At 42.6% G+C, this 18,017-nt stretch overlaps 1 protein-coding gene across 1 annotated transcript in view; it reads left to right on the top strand.

Annotated features, from left to right (window-relative positions):
* Positions 1-18,017, top strand: part of LOC128337958 (protein eyes shut homolog) — a 219,504-nt gene that overhangs the window by 181,702 nt on the left and 19,785 nt on the right. Inside the window, exons 9-10 of the mRNA XM_053279776.1 lie at positions 2,177-2,316; positions 9,020-9,186. Of these exons, the coding sequence (XP_053135751.1) occupies positions 2,177-2,316; positions 9,020-9,186 (307 nt within the window). The remainder of the gene's footprint in view (positions 1-2,176; positions 2,317-9,019; positions 9,187-18,017) is intronic.

The following is an 18,017-nucleotide window of genomic DNA, read 5'->3' as shown; positions in this document are numbered from 1 at the left end:
ACCAGAATTATTTCAAAGGAATTGGGCAAAGGGCTGATATTTTGTGATTTGTTGAAGTTTATGTGTCTTTAAGATTTCTCCCATAGAGAAGAGTGGAGGTTTCAGCAGCTCCATAATTCCACTTGGGAGGCACTGGGGTTGCCCAGAGCGAGTGGTTGTGTAATGCACATTGGGTGCCAACCACCCCCATACCCACAAGCCCGTGAGGTACAGGGTTTTGTTATTTCTGAGGTGTTCAGTGTAGATTCTCTGGTAGCATATTAGATTTTCAGTGAAAAACAAGAATCCACTCTCATATGCTACCAGAGAACCCACACTCAGAACACCACAGAAACTACAGAACCCAGCACCCCATGGGTTAGCAACCCATGGGGGTGGTTGGCATCCTATGTGCACTACACCACTACTCGCTCTGGGCTATCCCAGTGCCCCCCCCCCCAAGTGGAGTTATGGGGCTGCTGAAACCTCAGTTATTCCCTATGAGGAAAAATCTTAAAGACATGTAAATTTTAACAAATCACAAATAATCAGCTCTTTGCCCAATTCCTTTGGAATCAGGATAGTGGCAGACTGGCAGGCACCCACTGGGGCACTACCACCCAACCCACTCTTCTGCCCCTGAATCCATTCTCAGGCTGGCTTGCAGTAGCCATAGCAGGCTGGCAGGCTGGGCTCAGGCTTGCAACAAGGCAGGCATAGGCAATGGCATGGCATCATGGCAACTTGAAAAATACAATGCTCCAAACTAGTTCTCTCTCTCTCTCTCTCTCTCTCTCTCTCTCTCTCTCTCTCTCTCTCTCTCTCTTTCTCTCTCTCTCTCTCTCGGCAGAAAGGCAGAATGCCAACTACTAACTTGCTGAATGAATTGAAAACCCCTCCTTGAACTCCCCCCACCCTTGCCCCTTCTTTGACCTTTCCTCTGGCCAATGTGGGGTCAGTAAAGAGTGGCAAGAAGCAAAAGAGCAAATGGGGAACAAGGAGGGAATTGTCAGCAGGTCAGCCCATGCTTTAGGTCACCGATTGGAAGGCTGGAAGGGCGGGAAATTCAAAGAGATGTCAAACACAAAATGGAGATTGACTCAGAGATCGCCACAAAATGGAGGTCCGAAACAACAAAATGTTTTGTAGCCGAAACAGGAACATTTTGTTTTGTATACAAAACTTCTGGATCTGGAAAGTGGGTGTTTTGTTTTGTCTACAAAACACCCAAAACGGGCTGTTTTGGGTACAAAACGTTTTGTATCTGAAACATTTCGCACACCCCTACTAAATAATTGCTTCAGGGGCACAATATTTTATGCAATTTGCCAGCTGGTAATCTCAGTCCTACTTCATGAATCTCAGTCCTACTTCATGAAGCTAAACAAACAAAAAAAAAAAGTGGAAGAATTAATCTGTTAAGGTTACAATAGTTAATAGGATTCAACTATTTGGGGGTCAGTCCCCTTGACATCAGTGATTGACATGTCCCGCAGCATACCACAGGAAATTCAGTACCTGCCTTGCCACTGTGAGTGACTAAAACATTTATTTATTTATACATTTATATCCCTCTCTTCCTCCAAGGAGCCCAGAGCTGTGTGCATGGTTATGTTTGTCCTCACAATAACCCTGTGATGTAGGTTAGACTGAGAGATACATGACTGGCCCAGAGTCACACAGTGAACTTCATGACTGAATGGGAACTTACTTGGGTCTTCCTGGTCCTTGTCCAACACTCTAACCACTACACCATGCTGGCTCTATTCCAGTGTTGGAGGTGTTGCGCAAGAATGCATTTGCACTAATATGGAACATTAAACAATCATGCTTCCACAACACTACAGCCATTATTTCCAATTTTTTGTGCAACATCTGTAACATTCTTTCAGTCATCTGCAGCAGTGTGGGTGGTGTTGATGCACCTGTGGTATACTGTGGGACATGTCAGCCAGTGGGATTTACGTTTGAATAAATGTGCATCAATTCAGTCTGAAAATTGAATAATTTCATTCTGTGTGCTTAACAGATGCTAAATTTTGCACTGAAGGGGTGCTTTTTGAGAACATGCATGATGTCCCGTCTGTAATTGATGGTATGGCTAAGTGCAATGCAAATTATTCCAGTTTCAGTATAATGTAAATAATGTAATGCTGTTTAATTTTTTTGTTTTTGAAAAGTATTTTTTGTTGTATAGGATTTGAAGGTCAAGAGTGTGAAGTTGATATTGATGCATGTTTACTTCACAATATAAGCTGCAGCCCTGGAGCTCAGTGTGTGGACAAACCATACCAACTTGCTTATATGTGTGGGACAGCATGCCAGGAAAATGAAATGGTAAGATCAGCTGAATGGTGAGAATTGCTCTCATAGCTTTGAAAATTAAAACAAGTCAGGATCTGTTCCCATGTGTGATATTGGATATAAGTCTCTGCGTCACCGGTACCTGTGATTGTGCTGCCTTCTTTTCCCAGGTGCTGTAGACTATATTCATGACTGTCTAGTTCACAAATGACATTTTCCCACTTGAATATAATTCCAGAGGCAGAAAGTATTTCATGTATATATAACAAAATGCAGTGTGAACCAGTTCTCAGTGCTAGCAGTTGAAGAATTCAATGCATAGATATCACAGTAATTGAAAGGATACAAGTAACTGGCCAACATTGTGAAAAATTCGGCACGGACATGCCAGAGTTTCTGTCACGTGAGAAAGAAGGGGCAATTTTCAGTGATCTCCCATTCCTTTTGCAGCTGCCTTTGTCTCCAGAAATTATATCCTTGAGTGCTAGAGGACTCTATGCTCCAGAGAAGGGATGGTACTCTTAAACAGAGTAAAATATATGTTCTCCATTGTCAACCTGACAGGTGTGATTGTGGACCCTCATTCATTTCAAGTTGTGTTATTTGCTTGCCCTTCAGGAAAAACTTTGGCCTTTTGTGTCCTGTGGGGACAAGTTCGGCCCTAATACTGATTTTTCTGTACATTGAAGATCGCACCATTTCATTTAAGCCCTGAACTAAGTCTGTGTGTCCCATAAGTTGCTTAATATTGCATGCATGCTTTCTAGCAAGTTCAGAATTATGATTTTTAAACTGAATTATTCACTCACTTGCAACAGCAATATGCATGGGGTTATAAAATGTTTATAAACAGATGCAAAGACATAGTATCTAACAAGCCATGATCTGAAAGTCAGTATGAAAACTAGTGTTTTTTAATACCACTACTGGGAATACCATGCTGTATAGCAAGGATGAGCAGATGTAAGGTTTCCAGAAGTTACTCCCCCACCTGCAAGAGCCTTGGGAGATGCCAGCATGGAATAGCAGCTTGGAGAGGCTGAGTCGGTCCCAAAATGGTGACTTGAAGAGGCAGAGTCAGTCACAGAATAGCAGCTTATACAAAAAATTACATGGGCAGAATAAGCAATGTTAACATCAAAACCTTTTGCTGTATAGGGGTGTGCAATTTGGGAATTCGGTGATTCAGTTCGGGACCCGAACCGAATCACCCCTGTTCTGTTTTGTGCCCGAATATAGGCCACCCGAATCACCCTTGATTCGGTTCGGATTCGGATTTAATCCGAATCTGAATCTGAATCGATTCAGGGGGTAAAAAGGGGCCCAGGGGCAAAATTCTGAGGTGGGGTGGTATTGCCCAATGGGTGGAGTCTACCACCCCAATTTCAGGGGAATTGAGCAAAGGGCTGGTTTTGGGGGAATTTTTGAAATTTTAGTGACTTTGGGGCAGTTCGGGGGCATAGAATGGGATCTGGGCAAAAGGAGTGGGGTGGGGTGGTAGTGACTAATGGGTGCAGGCTATCACCCCAATTTCAGGGGGATTGGGCAAAGGGCTGATTTTTGGTGAATTTCTGAAGTTTTCATGTCTTTGGGGCAGATTGGGGCAGATTGGGGCAGAAAGTGGGGACTGGGGCAGAATAGTGGGGTGGGGTGTTAGTGCATAATGGGTGGAGGCTACCACCCCAATTTCAGGGGGATTGGGCAGAGGCCTGATTTTTTGGGAATATTTGAAGTTTTGGTGTCTTTGGGGCAGATTGGGGGCAGAAAGTGGATCTGCCCCAAAGGAGTGGGGTGGGCTGGTAGATAGTGCCTAATGGGTGGAGGCTACCACCCGTCCCCAATTTCAGAGTGATTTGGCAGAGGGGTGAATTTTGGTGAATTCTGAGGTTTGTCTTCATAAGGTGAAGTGTGCTAAATAGATTACTTCCTCATATTCATAGTAATTGAGAGTGTGAAAAAGTGAAAGTGGGGTCATGAGAGTTGTCTAATTGAAAAAAATCTTATTTGCTATGATAGAATAAGAATTCACACCTCAGAAGTTTTTCTGAAGGGATGTTATTCCCTTATTTTCTGAGGTGTGAATTCTCATTCAATGATAGCACCACCCATTAGGCACTACCACCCCACCCCAATATTCTGCCCCAGTCCCCACTTTCTGCCCCATCTGCCCCAATCTGCCCCAAAGACATGAAAAATTCAGAAATTCACCAAAAAATCAGCCCTTTGCCCAATCCCCCTGAAATTGGGGTGGTAGCCTGCACCCATTAGGCACTACCACCCCACCCCACTTCTTTTGCCCAGATCCCATGCTATGCCCCCAAACTGCCCCAAAGTCACTAAAACTTCAAAAAATCCCCCCAAATCAACCATGAACCGAATCACTCAAATTTTTCATGCCCTACGGGGACATCGGGGTGATTCGGTTCGGCCCCAAAATTTCATGCCCGAAATTTCATGCCCGACGGGGATATCGGGGTGATTCGGTTCGGCCCCAAAATTGCTCGTTTCGGGCACAGATCGTTCTGTGCCTGAAATTTTTTGCACATCCCTATTGCTGTAGGAGGGAGAAGCAAGCCCAATGCTGGAAGACAAGTCCAGGAGCTACCAGGAGCTCCTTTGCTATCTAATACCTCACTGCTATACTGTTAGCCTAGGCCAGGATTTCTTAACTTTGGGTCCCCAGATGTTGTTGGACTACAACTCCCATCATTCCCAGCCATGGCCTTTGTGGCTGGGGATGATGGGAGTTGTAATCCAACAACATCTCAGATCCCCAGATTCTGGGGATCCAAAGTTAAGAAACCTTGGCCTAGGCAATGCATTAACTAAGAAGCTCTGCGTTTATTTTACCTTCAAATCCATTAGTATCACATTATTATTATTATTATTATTATTATTATTACATTTATATCCCGCTCTTCCTCCAAGGAGCCCAGAGCGGTGTATTACATACCTGAGTTTCTCTTTCACAACAACCCTGTGAAGTAGGTTAGGCTGAGAGAGAAGTGACTGGCCCAGAGTCACCCAGCTAGTTTCATGGCTGAATGGGGATTTGAACTCAGGTCTCCCCGGTCCTAGTCCAGCACTCTAACCACCACACCACACTGACTGAGTATTAATTATTCTACAGGCATACACACTACTTCAGAAATTCTTTAACATAAATAGTTTGGAGTCTGTATTTTTTTTAAACCTGGATAAATATCAGTTGCACATGGCAATTGTTTGAAATAATGCAATAATCATTATGGCCATTGAGGCTGGGAAGTGCTGATGTGCTGAGGATTCTGATGGGAGCTACTAAAGCATTTCCATGTAATATTTGTTAAAAGCTCTCAGACAGGCTTAATTTATTCAAACCATCATTACATGGATTATAATATATATTTGTGCTTCTTGTACTCACATGTAGGATACCAGGCATTTAATCAGGTAAATTACTTTGTTTTCTAAAGTAAATGGAAATAGAGGTTAATGGTACTTATGAGATATATTGACCTTTTGGTATCCACTAATGCAAAGTTCAATAAATTAATAGCATTTGCTTAATGAAATGAATAATTGCTAAAAATAATAATAACTCAGAATGGTATTGGGCACAATTGTGAATATGTTATAATAGTGAAAGTTGTAGAGGCAATACACCATCTCTTGCATATTTCAATGTAGAACTTATTTTTGTAGCCTTTGCACATCTGTTTATTTTAAATATGTACACTGGGGGATAAGATTTGGGCTTGATTTGGTGAGGTAGATCACTGCCTAACCCCCCTGATCTCTGATCTAGGTACTGTGTATAGCCTAGATTCTGCTCTTGCCTGCCTTGTGATCTGGCCTTCAGTGTCCTGATGCCATTTCAAACATATTGTTAATGCATGCACAATACACGTAAAATGTCCAACATATGAAAATAAATATGTTGATTCTACTACTGTATACCTTGTATACATACAGATGGTAATTTAAATATTTTGTGCATATATTATGTTGTAATAAGATAGTAACTAGGACTGTGCACGCACAGCCCAACATTTATTCATTCATTCATTCATTCATTCATTTTTACACTTCTATTCCTCTGAGGAACTCAGAGAGGTGTACATAGTTATTTTTATCCTCACAACAACCCTGTGAGGTAGGTTAGGCTGAGAGAGACATGACTGGCCCAGGGAGTTTCATGGCAGAATGGGGATTCGAACTTGAATCTAACCCAAGAGTGAGGCTGTCGAGAGGGGCTTCCCAACTACAGTGTCATGGGTATCGGATCTCAGCCAGTCAGAGACCCGACATATCTGTCAGACATGTTTATAGTCACAGCTTTGACCATAAAGATAACATATACCTCTCACCAGAATATTCATAATGCATATTTCCAAAAGATTCTAGCATACTTTTCATCCACTTGTGTGCTGCTTCATGACAGTTGCTCAGGCTATAATGTACATAGCTTGGATTAGGGATGTGCACGGAACCACGGAGGCCCGGCCCAGCACTGGGGGGTGTCTAACTTTAAGTGTGGGGGGGTACTTACCCCTCCCGCCGCTTTCCCCCCTCTGGCACTCCACTTCAGAGCAAAGGTTTTGGGGTGGCAGCGTTCCTCCCTGCCTCCCCTTCCCCCATAGTTGGCCGGGAAAAGGGGAAGTTGCCTCCACGCATGCGCCCATTGCGGCATGCACGCGTCTGTCGCCGCTCCGTGTGCCGCACATATCACACATTGCATGTGCACGCAACATGTGACGTGTGCAGCGTGTACGGTGGCGACAGGTGCGCACACTGTGCAATGGGTGCATGTATGGAGGCAACTTCCCCCTTTCCCGGCCAACTATGGGGGCAGGGGCGGCAGGGAGGAACGCTGCCACCCCCAAACCTTTGCTCTGAAGTGGACCCCCAGAGGGGGGAAAGCGGCAGGAGGGGTAAGTACACTTCAGTTGCAGAGACAATAGTGCTCCATTTTGTGTGCAAATTTCAGGTGGTTTTACTATATTATTTTCTGGATTCCTATTAGGTTTACAAGATTCTTTTATTACCTCTACTGGTAATAAAAAGAACATTGAAAATGTATTTTATTTTATTTTATTTTATGTTTCCCACAATTTCTGATGGCATTCATTACCATCAGTAAGGATCCAGAAGGCCTGGGATCCAGAGGGGCCTGTGCATGCATGGAAAGCACTTTCTTGCCCAGATTTTTGCATAAAAGTTTGGCAGCTCCTCAGTCCACAAGGGGTGCTCTTCCAGAGGCTGCCTGGTCTTCTGTGTGGCTGGAGCAGAGGTGGAAGACTGCCATGAGAAAGTAGAAATCAAAAAGCCCCTACACACAAGCAGAAGCTACCTTGTACGTCTAAATCAAAATCAAGGCCTTCATTTTAATAGCACTGTATGCTACTAGTAAAGGACCTATCCTTAGGACACCTGTTATGAGATCAACTGCTGGGAATTAGAAAGGAGCCAGGTATACAGAAAGACTTATGTGTACTAAAACACTGTGGTTAGCCTTATTTGGGGGGCAATTGTTAAATTCCCATTTGTACAATCTGCTTTACATGCACTTAGCTTGGAAACAGTAATCTAAAAAAATGGGCAAAGGAAGAATACTTCCATAGTTGCAAATATGGGATTAATTTTGCAAGGTTTGCTCAAGCTGACTAGTGGCTTTTTATGAGAAATGTCCCAGCATAATTTTGGAATTTAGCACTAATGGCATAGCAAAAAGATCCAATTTTAAGGTCAATTTAAAATTTAATCAGAGACAAATTAAGATAGCACATTTCTGCCAAGAGTTGTTGTTATTGCAGATCTCAGTAGCATTTTAAATAGGTTCTGTCTCAATCAGATTGGGGGAGTGGAAAGCAGGATGGCTGATTAGCTCCACCTGAGTCACCCTTTTCTTCTCATTGATTAGGAAAAAGCAGGAATTATTTTCACTTACAGGAATCTGCTAGAGAAAATCATGTATTGTTGGGATTTTAGTTGTGTCTGAACTATCAGGGGAAAATATTTACACTAACCCCGCAAATTGACTTTTAAAAAATGACTTTTAAAAAAGTTTAAACAAATTCCTGTAGTTTAAATCTGTCAACAGCTGTTAGCTATGACAGGCATAAATTGAAACTCTGTATCCTAGTTAGCATATTTCTGGTTGTCAAATGCTAAGGAAAAACAGTGGGATGGTATGAGAATTTTACAAGGACATCTGGATGGCTTCTGTTGGAGACAGAGTGCTGAACTAGTTAAACCTTTGGCCTCAGTCACCAAGGCAATTCTTTTGTTCCTTCCAACATGAATGAAATGTACTTGGAATCCATTGCAACAAACTACTGTACATTGTTACAGTGAGCCCTGTCATGCCATTATGGTCAGCAATAATTTTCAATATTGATCTTATCTTTACATGAGAACAACTTTATCTGGCCAGTCCATCAATCTCAAGTTCAGCATCTTATCTCTAAGAGCAAACAAAGCTTGATACTTGCATGGAAATATATTTTCATACATCAAAATATGTCCAAACCTTGTATATGTCTTATTCAGCTTTAGGCTGACAGTTGTGTAGACACACCAAAGAATATACCCTGGCAGCAACTCATTAGCAGCCACAGATGTACCTTTCTTCAACATATCATCTAGTATTTTAGGGCATTAAGAATGTTTAATTCCTCATGACTTTCCTACAATGGTATTACAGGTGAACTATCAACTCTTTTCCTGAATCTATGTGCATAATTTTCACTTCTAGTTGTGTGCGAATGGAGGAAGATGCTTCCAAGATGAAGAAAACCAGGGTTATCAGTGTGTCTGTGCTCCTGGATGGACTGGAACTACATGCCTGGAAAATATTAATGACTGTGAAGTGAATTGGTGTGAGAATGGCAGCACTTGTGAAGATGGAATCAATGAATACAGGTACTAACATGCCTCCATTACGGCAGCTTTCTCCATAAACCTCTGGGATGTTACAAGGCATGATTGAAATACTGTTTCCCTCCTGCAGCTTCCAACTGCAATTAAAATGTCATTGCTGTTGCATTTATCCCCTTCACATTCTAAAATGTTATGGGCAGTACCTTGCAATAAACATGGCTATTTAAGTAAACAGATTGATTACCTAAGTCGTATTTCCAAAAAAAATAAAAAAAAAATGCATTGACTCAAGGAGAAAGTCAAGCAACTGAGATACAATCTCTAATGAATATATTCTTTTCTCCAGCAAAATAAATAAATTCAGCATAAAGAACAAGTGAAAAGAGCAGGAGCCGTTCTTATATAGTGCATATATTAAAAACTTGGAAAATAACTATTTGGATAGTACACATACAGAACTATAGTAGCATTTGAGGAAAAGTAAAGTTGTCAAAAACATTCTACTTTTTTAAAAAAATATAAATTTCATCCTTCCATTTTAAACAGGAGAATAGTTTGGAGAAATCACTTCTGCATGATGAGTTTCCACACCAGCGTCATACTGAGCATCCTAAATACTGTTGTAAAAGGTGTTGTGATAATTGCACCATTCCAAAATCCCTGGGGGATGTTACAATGTATCCTCATTTTACTTTAATCCTCATAAAGCCTTTGCATTGCACCAGTGTAAGACAACAAAGCTCTAATCAACGTGCAGAGTGTACAAGTATCTGTGCCCAGGCACATGTTCCTGTGTGAATTACTGTACCTGGGTTCATTTTTAAAATCTGGGTATAGGACCCTCAAATATATGGTGCTGATAGGAAGTGTACTGTTGTACCTGTGTTCAACATAGAATGATCATGGTTAAAGTGTTAATTGTGATCAGCAAGCCCTGCATGCCACCATGGAGTGTGTTGTGAGAACCCAGAATTTCCAGCAAGCCTGGTAAAATTGCTGTGGTTAACCAGCATTTAAATGGGATCTCTAACCAGGATTAGCAACCCCGGTTAATTGCTGGTCAACCATAGCAATTTAACCAGCATCACTCAGAAACTCCAGGTTCTCACAATATACTGCATTGCCAATGGTTCCCAGGCAGCTATTGCCAATGGTTCCCAGGTTTCCCTCCTGTACTAATGGGGCAGCTTTCTGGTGGGGTTGCCAGTTCTGACTGAAGCTACTCCTGGAGATTTTCCCCTCGGCATTTCCCCCAATATCAAGCTACTGCAGTCTCTAGGATTCCTTTTAATAGTCTCCTGGAGATTGATGCTGATTCTGAGAGACTCCAGGCTCATACTGGAGGGTTGGCAACCCTACTTGCTGATGGAGGGCATTGCTGGTCTGATCTGCGCTGTTCTGCTGCACCATCCTGTGGATGGCAGAAGAGACTAATTCAACGTTGGCTAAGGGTCCTAGCAAGGTTGCAGTGGGCCCAAAGACAAGATTTTAAAATGGGCCCCTCGCTGATATATACACACAAACACACTTCACAATATATAGTGCACTCACACTCACATCCCCATTATGAATATGGTGAATATCTAGTTCACATTGAATCTAGTTCACAGGGGCAGATCCAGCAGGAAATTACAGGGGGTACAACAAGAATTTACCCCCATAAAATATCCCCCCCCCAAATAAATATTGGGTCTTGAATTTTCTCTGTTCTGCAAATGCACTATTCATTCATTCATTCATTCATTCAATTTCTATACCGCCCTTCCAAAAATGGCTCAGGGCGGTTTACACAGAGAAATAACAAATAAATAAGATGGCTCCCTGTCCCCAAAGGGATCACAATCCAAAAACACACACAAGATAGACACCAGATAGACACCAGCAACAGTCACTGGAAGTACTGTGCTAAGGGTGGATAGGGCCAGGGGGTCCTATGCCAGGGGGTGTCAAACTAAAATTTGGTGGTGGGCCAGATTAGATTCTGATACACCTCTGGTGAGGCACACATAGCCTTGTGCCCACCTCACACCACCTATCTTCCTCCTCCTCTCAGCTCTTTCTCTAATTCCTTTTCTCCCCTGCCCGTCCCCAATTAGCTGAATTCATTACTTTTTACACTAAAATACACTCAGGGAAAGATTGATTTATTTTTTTAAAGAAGAAATTCGGAACATACCTGCTAATACCAGCTTTTACATAGAAAATCCTATCACTCTTCCTCTCTCCATTACAAAGGTGTTGCTAGGTACTTAAAAGATCCAGTGTGTTTTTACACCAATCACATCAGCACGCAATTCAGTTTGATCTTTTATTTAGTACATTTCATTTAAGCAATAAAATCATATGCAAAAAAATCAAATGCAACTATAGTGTATGTCTATATACGCTACAGAAACAAAAGCCACCATTTTGATCATATAGGACAGCAGAATGTCATATATGGAGCTACCCCAATTTTGCAGAATTTAAAGACAACCAATCATTTCATGCCAATTTAAAAATGAGTTTCTTGTGAACGGATTTGCAAAGCCTCATTTTGAAGCAAGTGTACACAGTACAAAAATAGACTTTTGGTGGGGGAGCATGCTACAAGCACAAAGCAAAGTAAAGTAAAACAGTAATGTTTAAAAGAGAAAACATGTTAAGAGAAACATTTTCTCATATTTTGCTATTTATTCCATTGTGAGAACTCTGTTGCTAAAAAAAGCAGCATATAAATATTAAATAAATAGCGCGGGGAGAGAAAGCAACACACACAGAGACCAGATTAGAGTATAAGCAGTGTAACTTCAAGAATAAAAAGGAACAAAAACAAAAACAGATCCATTTTGTCAGAGCATCCCCCTCCTCATTCTTTTCAAAGCTTTTAATACTTTTGCACTAACTAATTTCCTCACAACAAGGTTTTAGGGATGTGCGAAACGTTTCGGATACAAAACGTTTTGTACCCAAAACACCCTGTTTCAGGTGTTTTGTAGACAAAACAAAACACCCATTTTCCAGATCCAAAAGTTTTGTATACAAAACAAAACGTCCCTGTTTCGGCTACAAAACGTTTTGTTGTTTCGGACCTCCATTTTGTGGTGAGCTCGGAGTCAGTCTCCATTTTGTGTTTGACATCTCTTTGAATTTCCCACCCTTCCAGCCTTCTGATCAGTGACCTAAATCATGGGCTGACCTGCTGACAATTCCCTCCTTGTTCCCCATTGGCTCTTTTGCTTCTTCCCACTTTTTACTGAACCCCACATTGGCCAGGGGAAGGGTTGCTAACCTATGGGGTGCTGGGTTCTGCTGTTTCTGTGGTGATCTGAGTGTAGATTCTCTGGTAGCATATGAGAGTGTATTCTTGCTTTTCACTGAAAATCTCATATGCTACCAGAGAATCTACAATGAACACCTCAGAAATAACAAAGCCCAGTACCCCACAGGCTTTGGCACCCTATGTGCACTACACAACCCCTCGCTCTGGGCAACCCCAGTGCCCCCCAAGTGGAATTATGGGGCTGCTGAAACCTCCATTATTCCCCATGGGAGAAATCTTAAAGACATGTAAACTTCAACAAATCACAAAAGATCAGCCCTTTGCCCAATTCCTTTGAAATAATTCTGGAAGTTTCCTTGCCCCCATTGGGCACTACCACCCACCACACTCTGCTCTGGGTCATCCCTTTCCCCTTGATTTGAAGCAATAAATTTACTGGAATCCCCATTATTCCCTATGGGAAAATTCTTAAAGATGTGTAAACTTAAATAAAATTCACAAAGAAAATCAGCCCTTTGCCTAATTCCTTTGAAATTTGGGTGGTACCTTACACCCATTGGACACTACCACCACCACCACCCATTCTTTTTGCCCTGGGACCCTTTTTTAAAAATGCAAATTGATTCGGATTTGGATTCAGAAAATTTGGCTACAAAACAAAACAGGGCTGATTCGGAATCAGAAAATTTGGGTAGAAAACAAAACGGGGATGTTTCGATTCGGATACAAATAGAAACAAGAAATTCCAAAATGCACACCCCTACAAGGTATACTGTTGGGATGGGGAGGGTTTTTCTTACAAGTTTGCACTAGAATAGTTTTGGCATACTTTGAAAAAAAAATTTCAAAGAATTTTTTCACAAGAATTCTCTCTTTCACACATACACAGGATGGGGTTTCTCTCACATGTACAAGACACACACACACACACACACACACACACAGAGACATGGTACATGGGGGTGGAGGGAGAAAGCAAGCAACATGGTAGCTTGATCAAGGGGAACAAATCACAGACAAAACAAACAAACAAACAGCAAAGGGTTAATTTTTACAAAATGTCTTCTTACTTTTGTTCTTGGAGGGAGAACAACAAGCCAACAGCCAGGTTCCTGGGATCTGAAGTTCCATACAAATTCCAAATGGGGGAGGAGCACAAGACTCCAGGAGAACCAATAGGGCTGAGAGAAAGGTTAACCCTTTCTTGACTCTCTGCTGCTGCCGAAGTGCCAATCTCCAAGAGATTCAATATTAATTAATAGGGGTGCAAAACGGGTGGGTGGGGAGTCATGTGACATGTCTCTGGGGGGCCCTTGAGGCAGTGGGACCCCAAGACAACTGTTTCCCCTTGTCTAATGCTAGTGATGCCCGTTGTTGGGCTGCAATGGCTCTACTATTTTTTGAAACTCCACTAGCAAGCTGCAAAAGTGTGTAGACCAGGGGCATAACATGGGCCTACTCACCCATTGGGACGGTGCTCTTCCACACTGCCCTGATTCATCCTTCTTGCTGCCATCCAGTTGGCCAGCTGCTGCTGCTGCCACTGCCTCCTCACACATGCGCCTGCCTCCGTGGGCCACCCTGTGCTTGCTTGCTCACTGACTGGTCAGCTTGCCTCCTCCTCTGCCTCCTCCTCCACCACTTGCAAACCATTCATCACATTTCCTTGGCAAGGAAAGTGTGGTGGAGGCAGTGGCAGAGGAAGAGGAGGAGGCAGGCCAGCCTGCCAGCGAGCAAGAAGTACAAGGCAGCCAGCAGAGGCTAGCATGTGAGTGGTGGCAGCAGCAGCAGCAATATCAGCAGCAGCAGTGGCCAGCCAACTAGCTGGCATCAAAAGAGGTGCAGCAGAGAGAGGGATGGATGATATGGATGTGCAAATTGATATGAGTGCAAATCGATTTGTACCCAAATCTAGCTGATTTGGGTGATTTGGAGACAAAACAAATCACCCCTGTAGTCCATTGGCGAGATTCGGGTACAAATCGAATCACACCTGATTCAATTCAAATCAATTCAAGATTCACATACCTCCTATGAATTCCCCCAGATGCTGTAGAGGCAGCGTTATGGAGCAAATTGTGTGGTCACTAGTTTTCAAGTGTTTGGATTCTTGGTGTATAATAACTTTCCCTCTTTGAATCCCTATGAGGATTCATTACACACCTTCATTTCTTGTATTCATTTTGACTGTCTTTTCAACAGTGTCAACTGTCAACTACCATGTGCCAACTGCACCCCACTCCCACCTTCAAGGCAGTGGGCTACTACTCAGTTTATGTTCTAGGGTTTTTTTTCCAAGTGTTTAGGCTCTTTGGTGTCTAATAACCTTTCCACATAATGAATCCCTATGAGGATTCATTACATACGAAAGAGTCTAAACACCTCAAAAATTCCTAAAATATAAAGTGACTTGTGGGTTGTTGGACAGTTGGAACATGGGATGCCACTAATTCCCCACCCCCACCTGCAAAGCAGTGGGTCAAAATGAACAAAAAAAATGAAGATGTGTAATGAAGACACCAAAGAATCTAGACACTTCAAAAATATCTAAAAAATAAACTGAGTACCCCAGTGTGTGTGTGTGTGTGTGTGGTTGATACATGGCAGTTGACAGTTGGCATTGTCCAATGATAGTCAAAATTAACAGAAGAAAGGAAGGTGTATAATCCTCATAGGGATTCATTATGAGGAAAAGTTATTAGACACCAAAGAATCTAAACATTTCAATATTCCTAAGAATTAAAATGTGTACCACACTGCCTTGCAGGTAGGGGTGGGGTGGGGGGTGTAGTTGGCACATGGCACTTGATAGTCAAAATGAACAGAAGAAATAGGTGTGCAATGAATCTTCCTAGGGATTCATTATGAGGAAAAGTTATTATCCACCAAATAATCCAAACACTTGAAAACTAATGACTGCACATTTTGCTCCATAAGTCTACTTCTACAAAGGCTAGAGCTTAGCTTTTTTAAAAAAATGAAAGCTGGGGATCCCTATAAGGGTTAGGATACAGCAACTTCGAATCCCCATTGTTTCCTATGGCGTTAATGTTCAAAATCAGTAAAAAAATCTTTAAATATCAACCTAATGTCCCACTGCCTTGAAATTTGGCTGATAGGTGTCACTTATGGGGACCTACCCACCAACCAACTCTGGTGCCCCTAGGGCCTTGTTAAGTGGTCCGAATCAGTCCAAATCCAAAGCAAAGCAAAGCAAATACCAATCAAATCTGGGGTGATTTGGAGGGGGTAGATTTGAATACAAAACAAATCAGCTTCTGGTCTGATAACATTTGGGGCACAAATCAAATTTTTAAAAAATGACTTTTGCACATCTCTAGTGGAAGAAGTGGTGGAGGCAGTGGGTCTGTGGGGTGTATGTGTGCATGAGCAGGTGCACTAATAGGATGGAGCCCTGAGCACTGCTGGGATGGGTCTGTGAGCCAGGGGCATCGAACACAGGCTCCTTCCACACTTGCTATGCCTCTTTTGAGGAGAGATTCCAGTTATTCTTTCAGAGGTGGAATAGAGAGGTACAAAACTTACCACTGGCAGTAATCTCTTCCAAGCAATAAATCCACCCTTGCAGTCACTGGTCCATCCACCACCACAGAGAGGGTTTCCCCCCTTTTCAGACAAGCCCTGTTGGACCATTGAGCAATGGGGCATGGGGATGAGTGATGTGGGGGCGGGATTTCATTTTCCTTCACCCCACTGCTCACAGAATTGGCAACCCTCCAGATTAATGTCTGAAGGAGCCTCTGGTCTTATAACATTACTGCAGTGGTTCTTGATGTGGGGTCCACCCAGATGTTTCTGAACTAAATACAAGATAATCACCATTTTAAAAGGTGGCTGTTTTCTAAGTTAGCAGGGTCTTTGTAGCAGTTTGATTTATACTGAATAACAAATTACAAAAAGGCAGTCCAGAGTCAATAATGCAGTGGTTCTTAATGTGGGGCCCACCAGATGTTGCTGATCTACAGCTCCCAGAAATGCATTGTGGCTGGGGATGCTGGCAGTTGTACAGAGACCCTGCTAACTTTTAAAATGGTGATTATCTTGTATTTAGTGGTGGGGCATTGGGGAGCAACTGTCCCTATCCAACCCCAGTATATCTATTCCATGGCTTTTGCTGGGGTCTGTCTTTTTATATTGTGAGCCCTTTTGGGACAAGGAACGATTTTATTATTTATTTTTTCTGCATAAACCACTTTGATAGCATTTGTTGAGAAGTGGTATATAAAATATTTGTAGTTGTAGTAATAGTAGTAAAGAGACTCTCTAGAAGATATGCCTGAGCTTCCTGTTCTCCATCTCTCTGACATCTCATCAATATCACACATAGTCCTCTGTTATAACAGTAAAGTAAATTGTCAGTGTCAACTCCTGGCAACCACAGAGCCCTGTGGTTGTCTTTGGTAGAATACAGGAGGGGCTTACCATTGCCTCCTCCCGTGCAGTATGAGATGATGCCTTTCAGCACCTTCCTATGTTGCTGCTGCCTGATATAGGTGTTTCCCATAGTCTGGGAAACATAGTCTGGGAAACATACCAGCGAAGATTTGAACCGGCAGCCTCTGGCTTGCTAGTCACGTCATTCCCCACTGCGCCATTAAGTGGTGCACAGCAACAATGAGCCTGAAATTCAAGGTATTCTCCTATGCAGCATGGGTTTAACTCTTACTCCCCACTGCCCTGCTCATGTTGTGCTATGTGGGATGAAGCCTAATTCAGAAATGACTTTGTTTTCATACAGCCATGTATGTATCTGTTTCCATACAGACCATGCTTCATGCTTATATATCTCACTCCCTATGCTGTGTACAGCTTTCTGAGGATATGTCCCCCCTGCCCACTCCCTCAGTGCATCATCACACACTGATTGGGAAGTGTTTGGTGAAGCAAGGAGACAAATGCCTCAGTCCATGAAGTGCACCATGTGCCCAGGACACGCACATCTCAGCAGGGAGCTATATGACTCAGTCCCAGCTGAGGAGTGATTCTGTCACAGCATACTTATATCAGTAGCTAGCAGTTCTTAAGGGTACTGTCATTCAGATCACTAACGTTATTAAGGCCGCAGAGGTATAACACCCCTCCCCAGTGGAAGGGAAATGTGGGCACTTTCTCTTAGTCAGTATTGACCCCTCTTCATGCATACATTGAAGGTGCCATTGCTTTCATGTCCTCTTCTGTCTGATGAAATACAATAGCAGTTCATATATTTTGCCATTTGTGTCATATAAAGAATAGGAATTTGTGGCATCAGAAGAGATACATGTGTACTACAGATATCCTAAAATTGAAATTTTACTCCAGTGTTGCTCATGATAGGAAGCTCTGGTACCAGTGAAGGGGTGAAAAGGCCTTTCTTAAATGGGGTCACGTTCCTCCAGAAAAAATGAAGCATTCCCTGGTAACCTCCCAACTAGCCTACTGTCATACACTCAATAGGAGGCTGCTTTTGAAAGATGTTTGGAGGCTGCAGTGCTACAGAATGAGCAGCCAGATTGATTTCCAGTGTTAGCCGCAGGGAGCATATAATGCCAGCTTTGCATGAGCTCACTGGTTGCTCATCGGCTTCAAGGCTAAATTAAAGGTCCTGGTA

The sequence above is a fragment of the Hemicordylus capensis genome, chromosome 1, assembly GCF_027244095.1.
Source record: "Hemicordylus capensis ecotype Gifberg chromosome 1, rHemCap1.1.pri, whole genome shotgun sequence".
Classification (NCBI taxonomy): Eukaryota; Metazoa; Chordata; class Lepidosauria; order Squamata; family Cordylidae; genus Hemicordylus; species Hemicordylus capensis.
The sequence above is the reverse complement of the archived record's forward strand: the minus strand, read 5'-3'. Positions and strand labels throughout refer to the sequence as shown.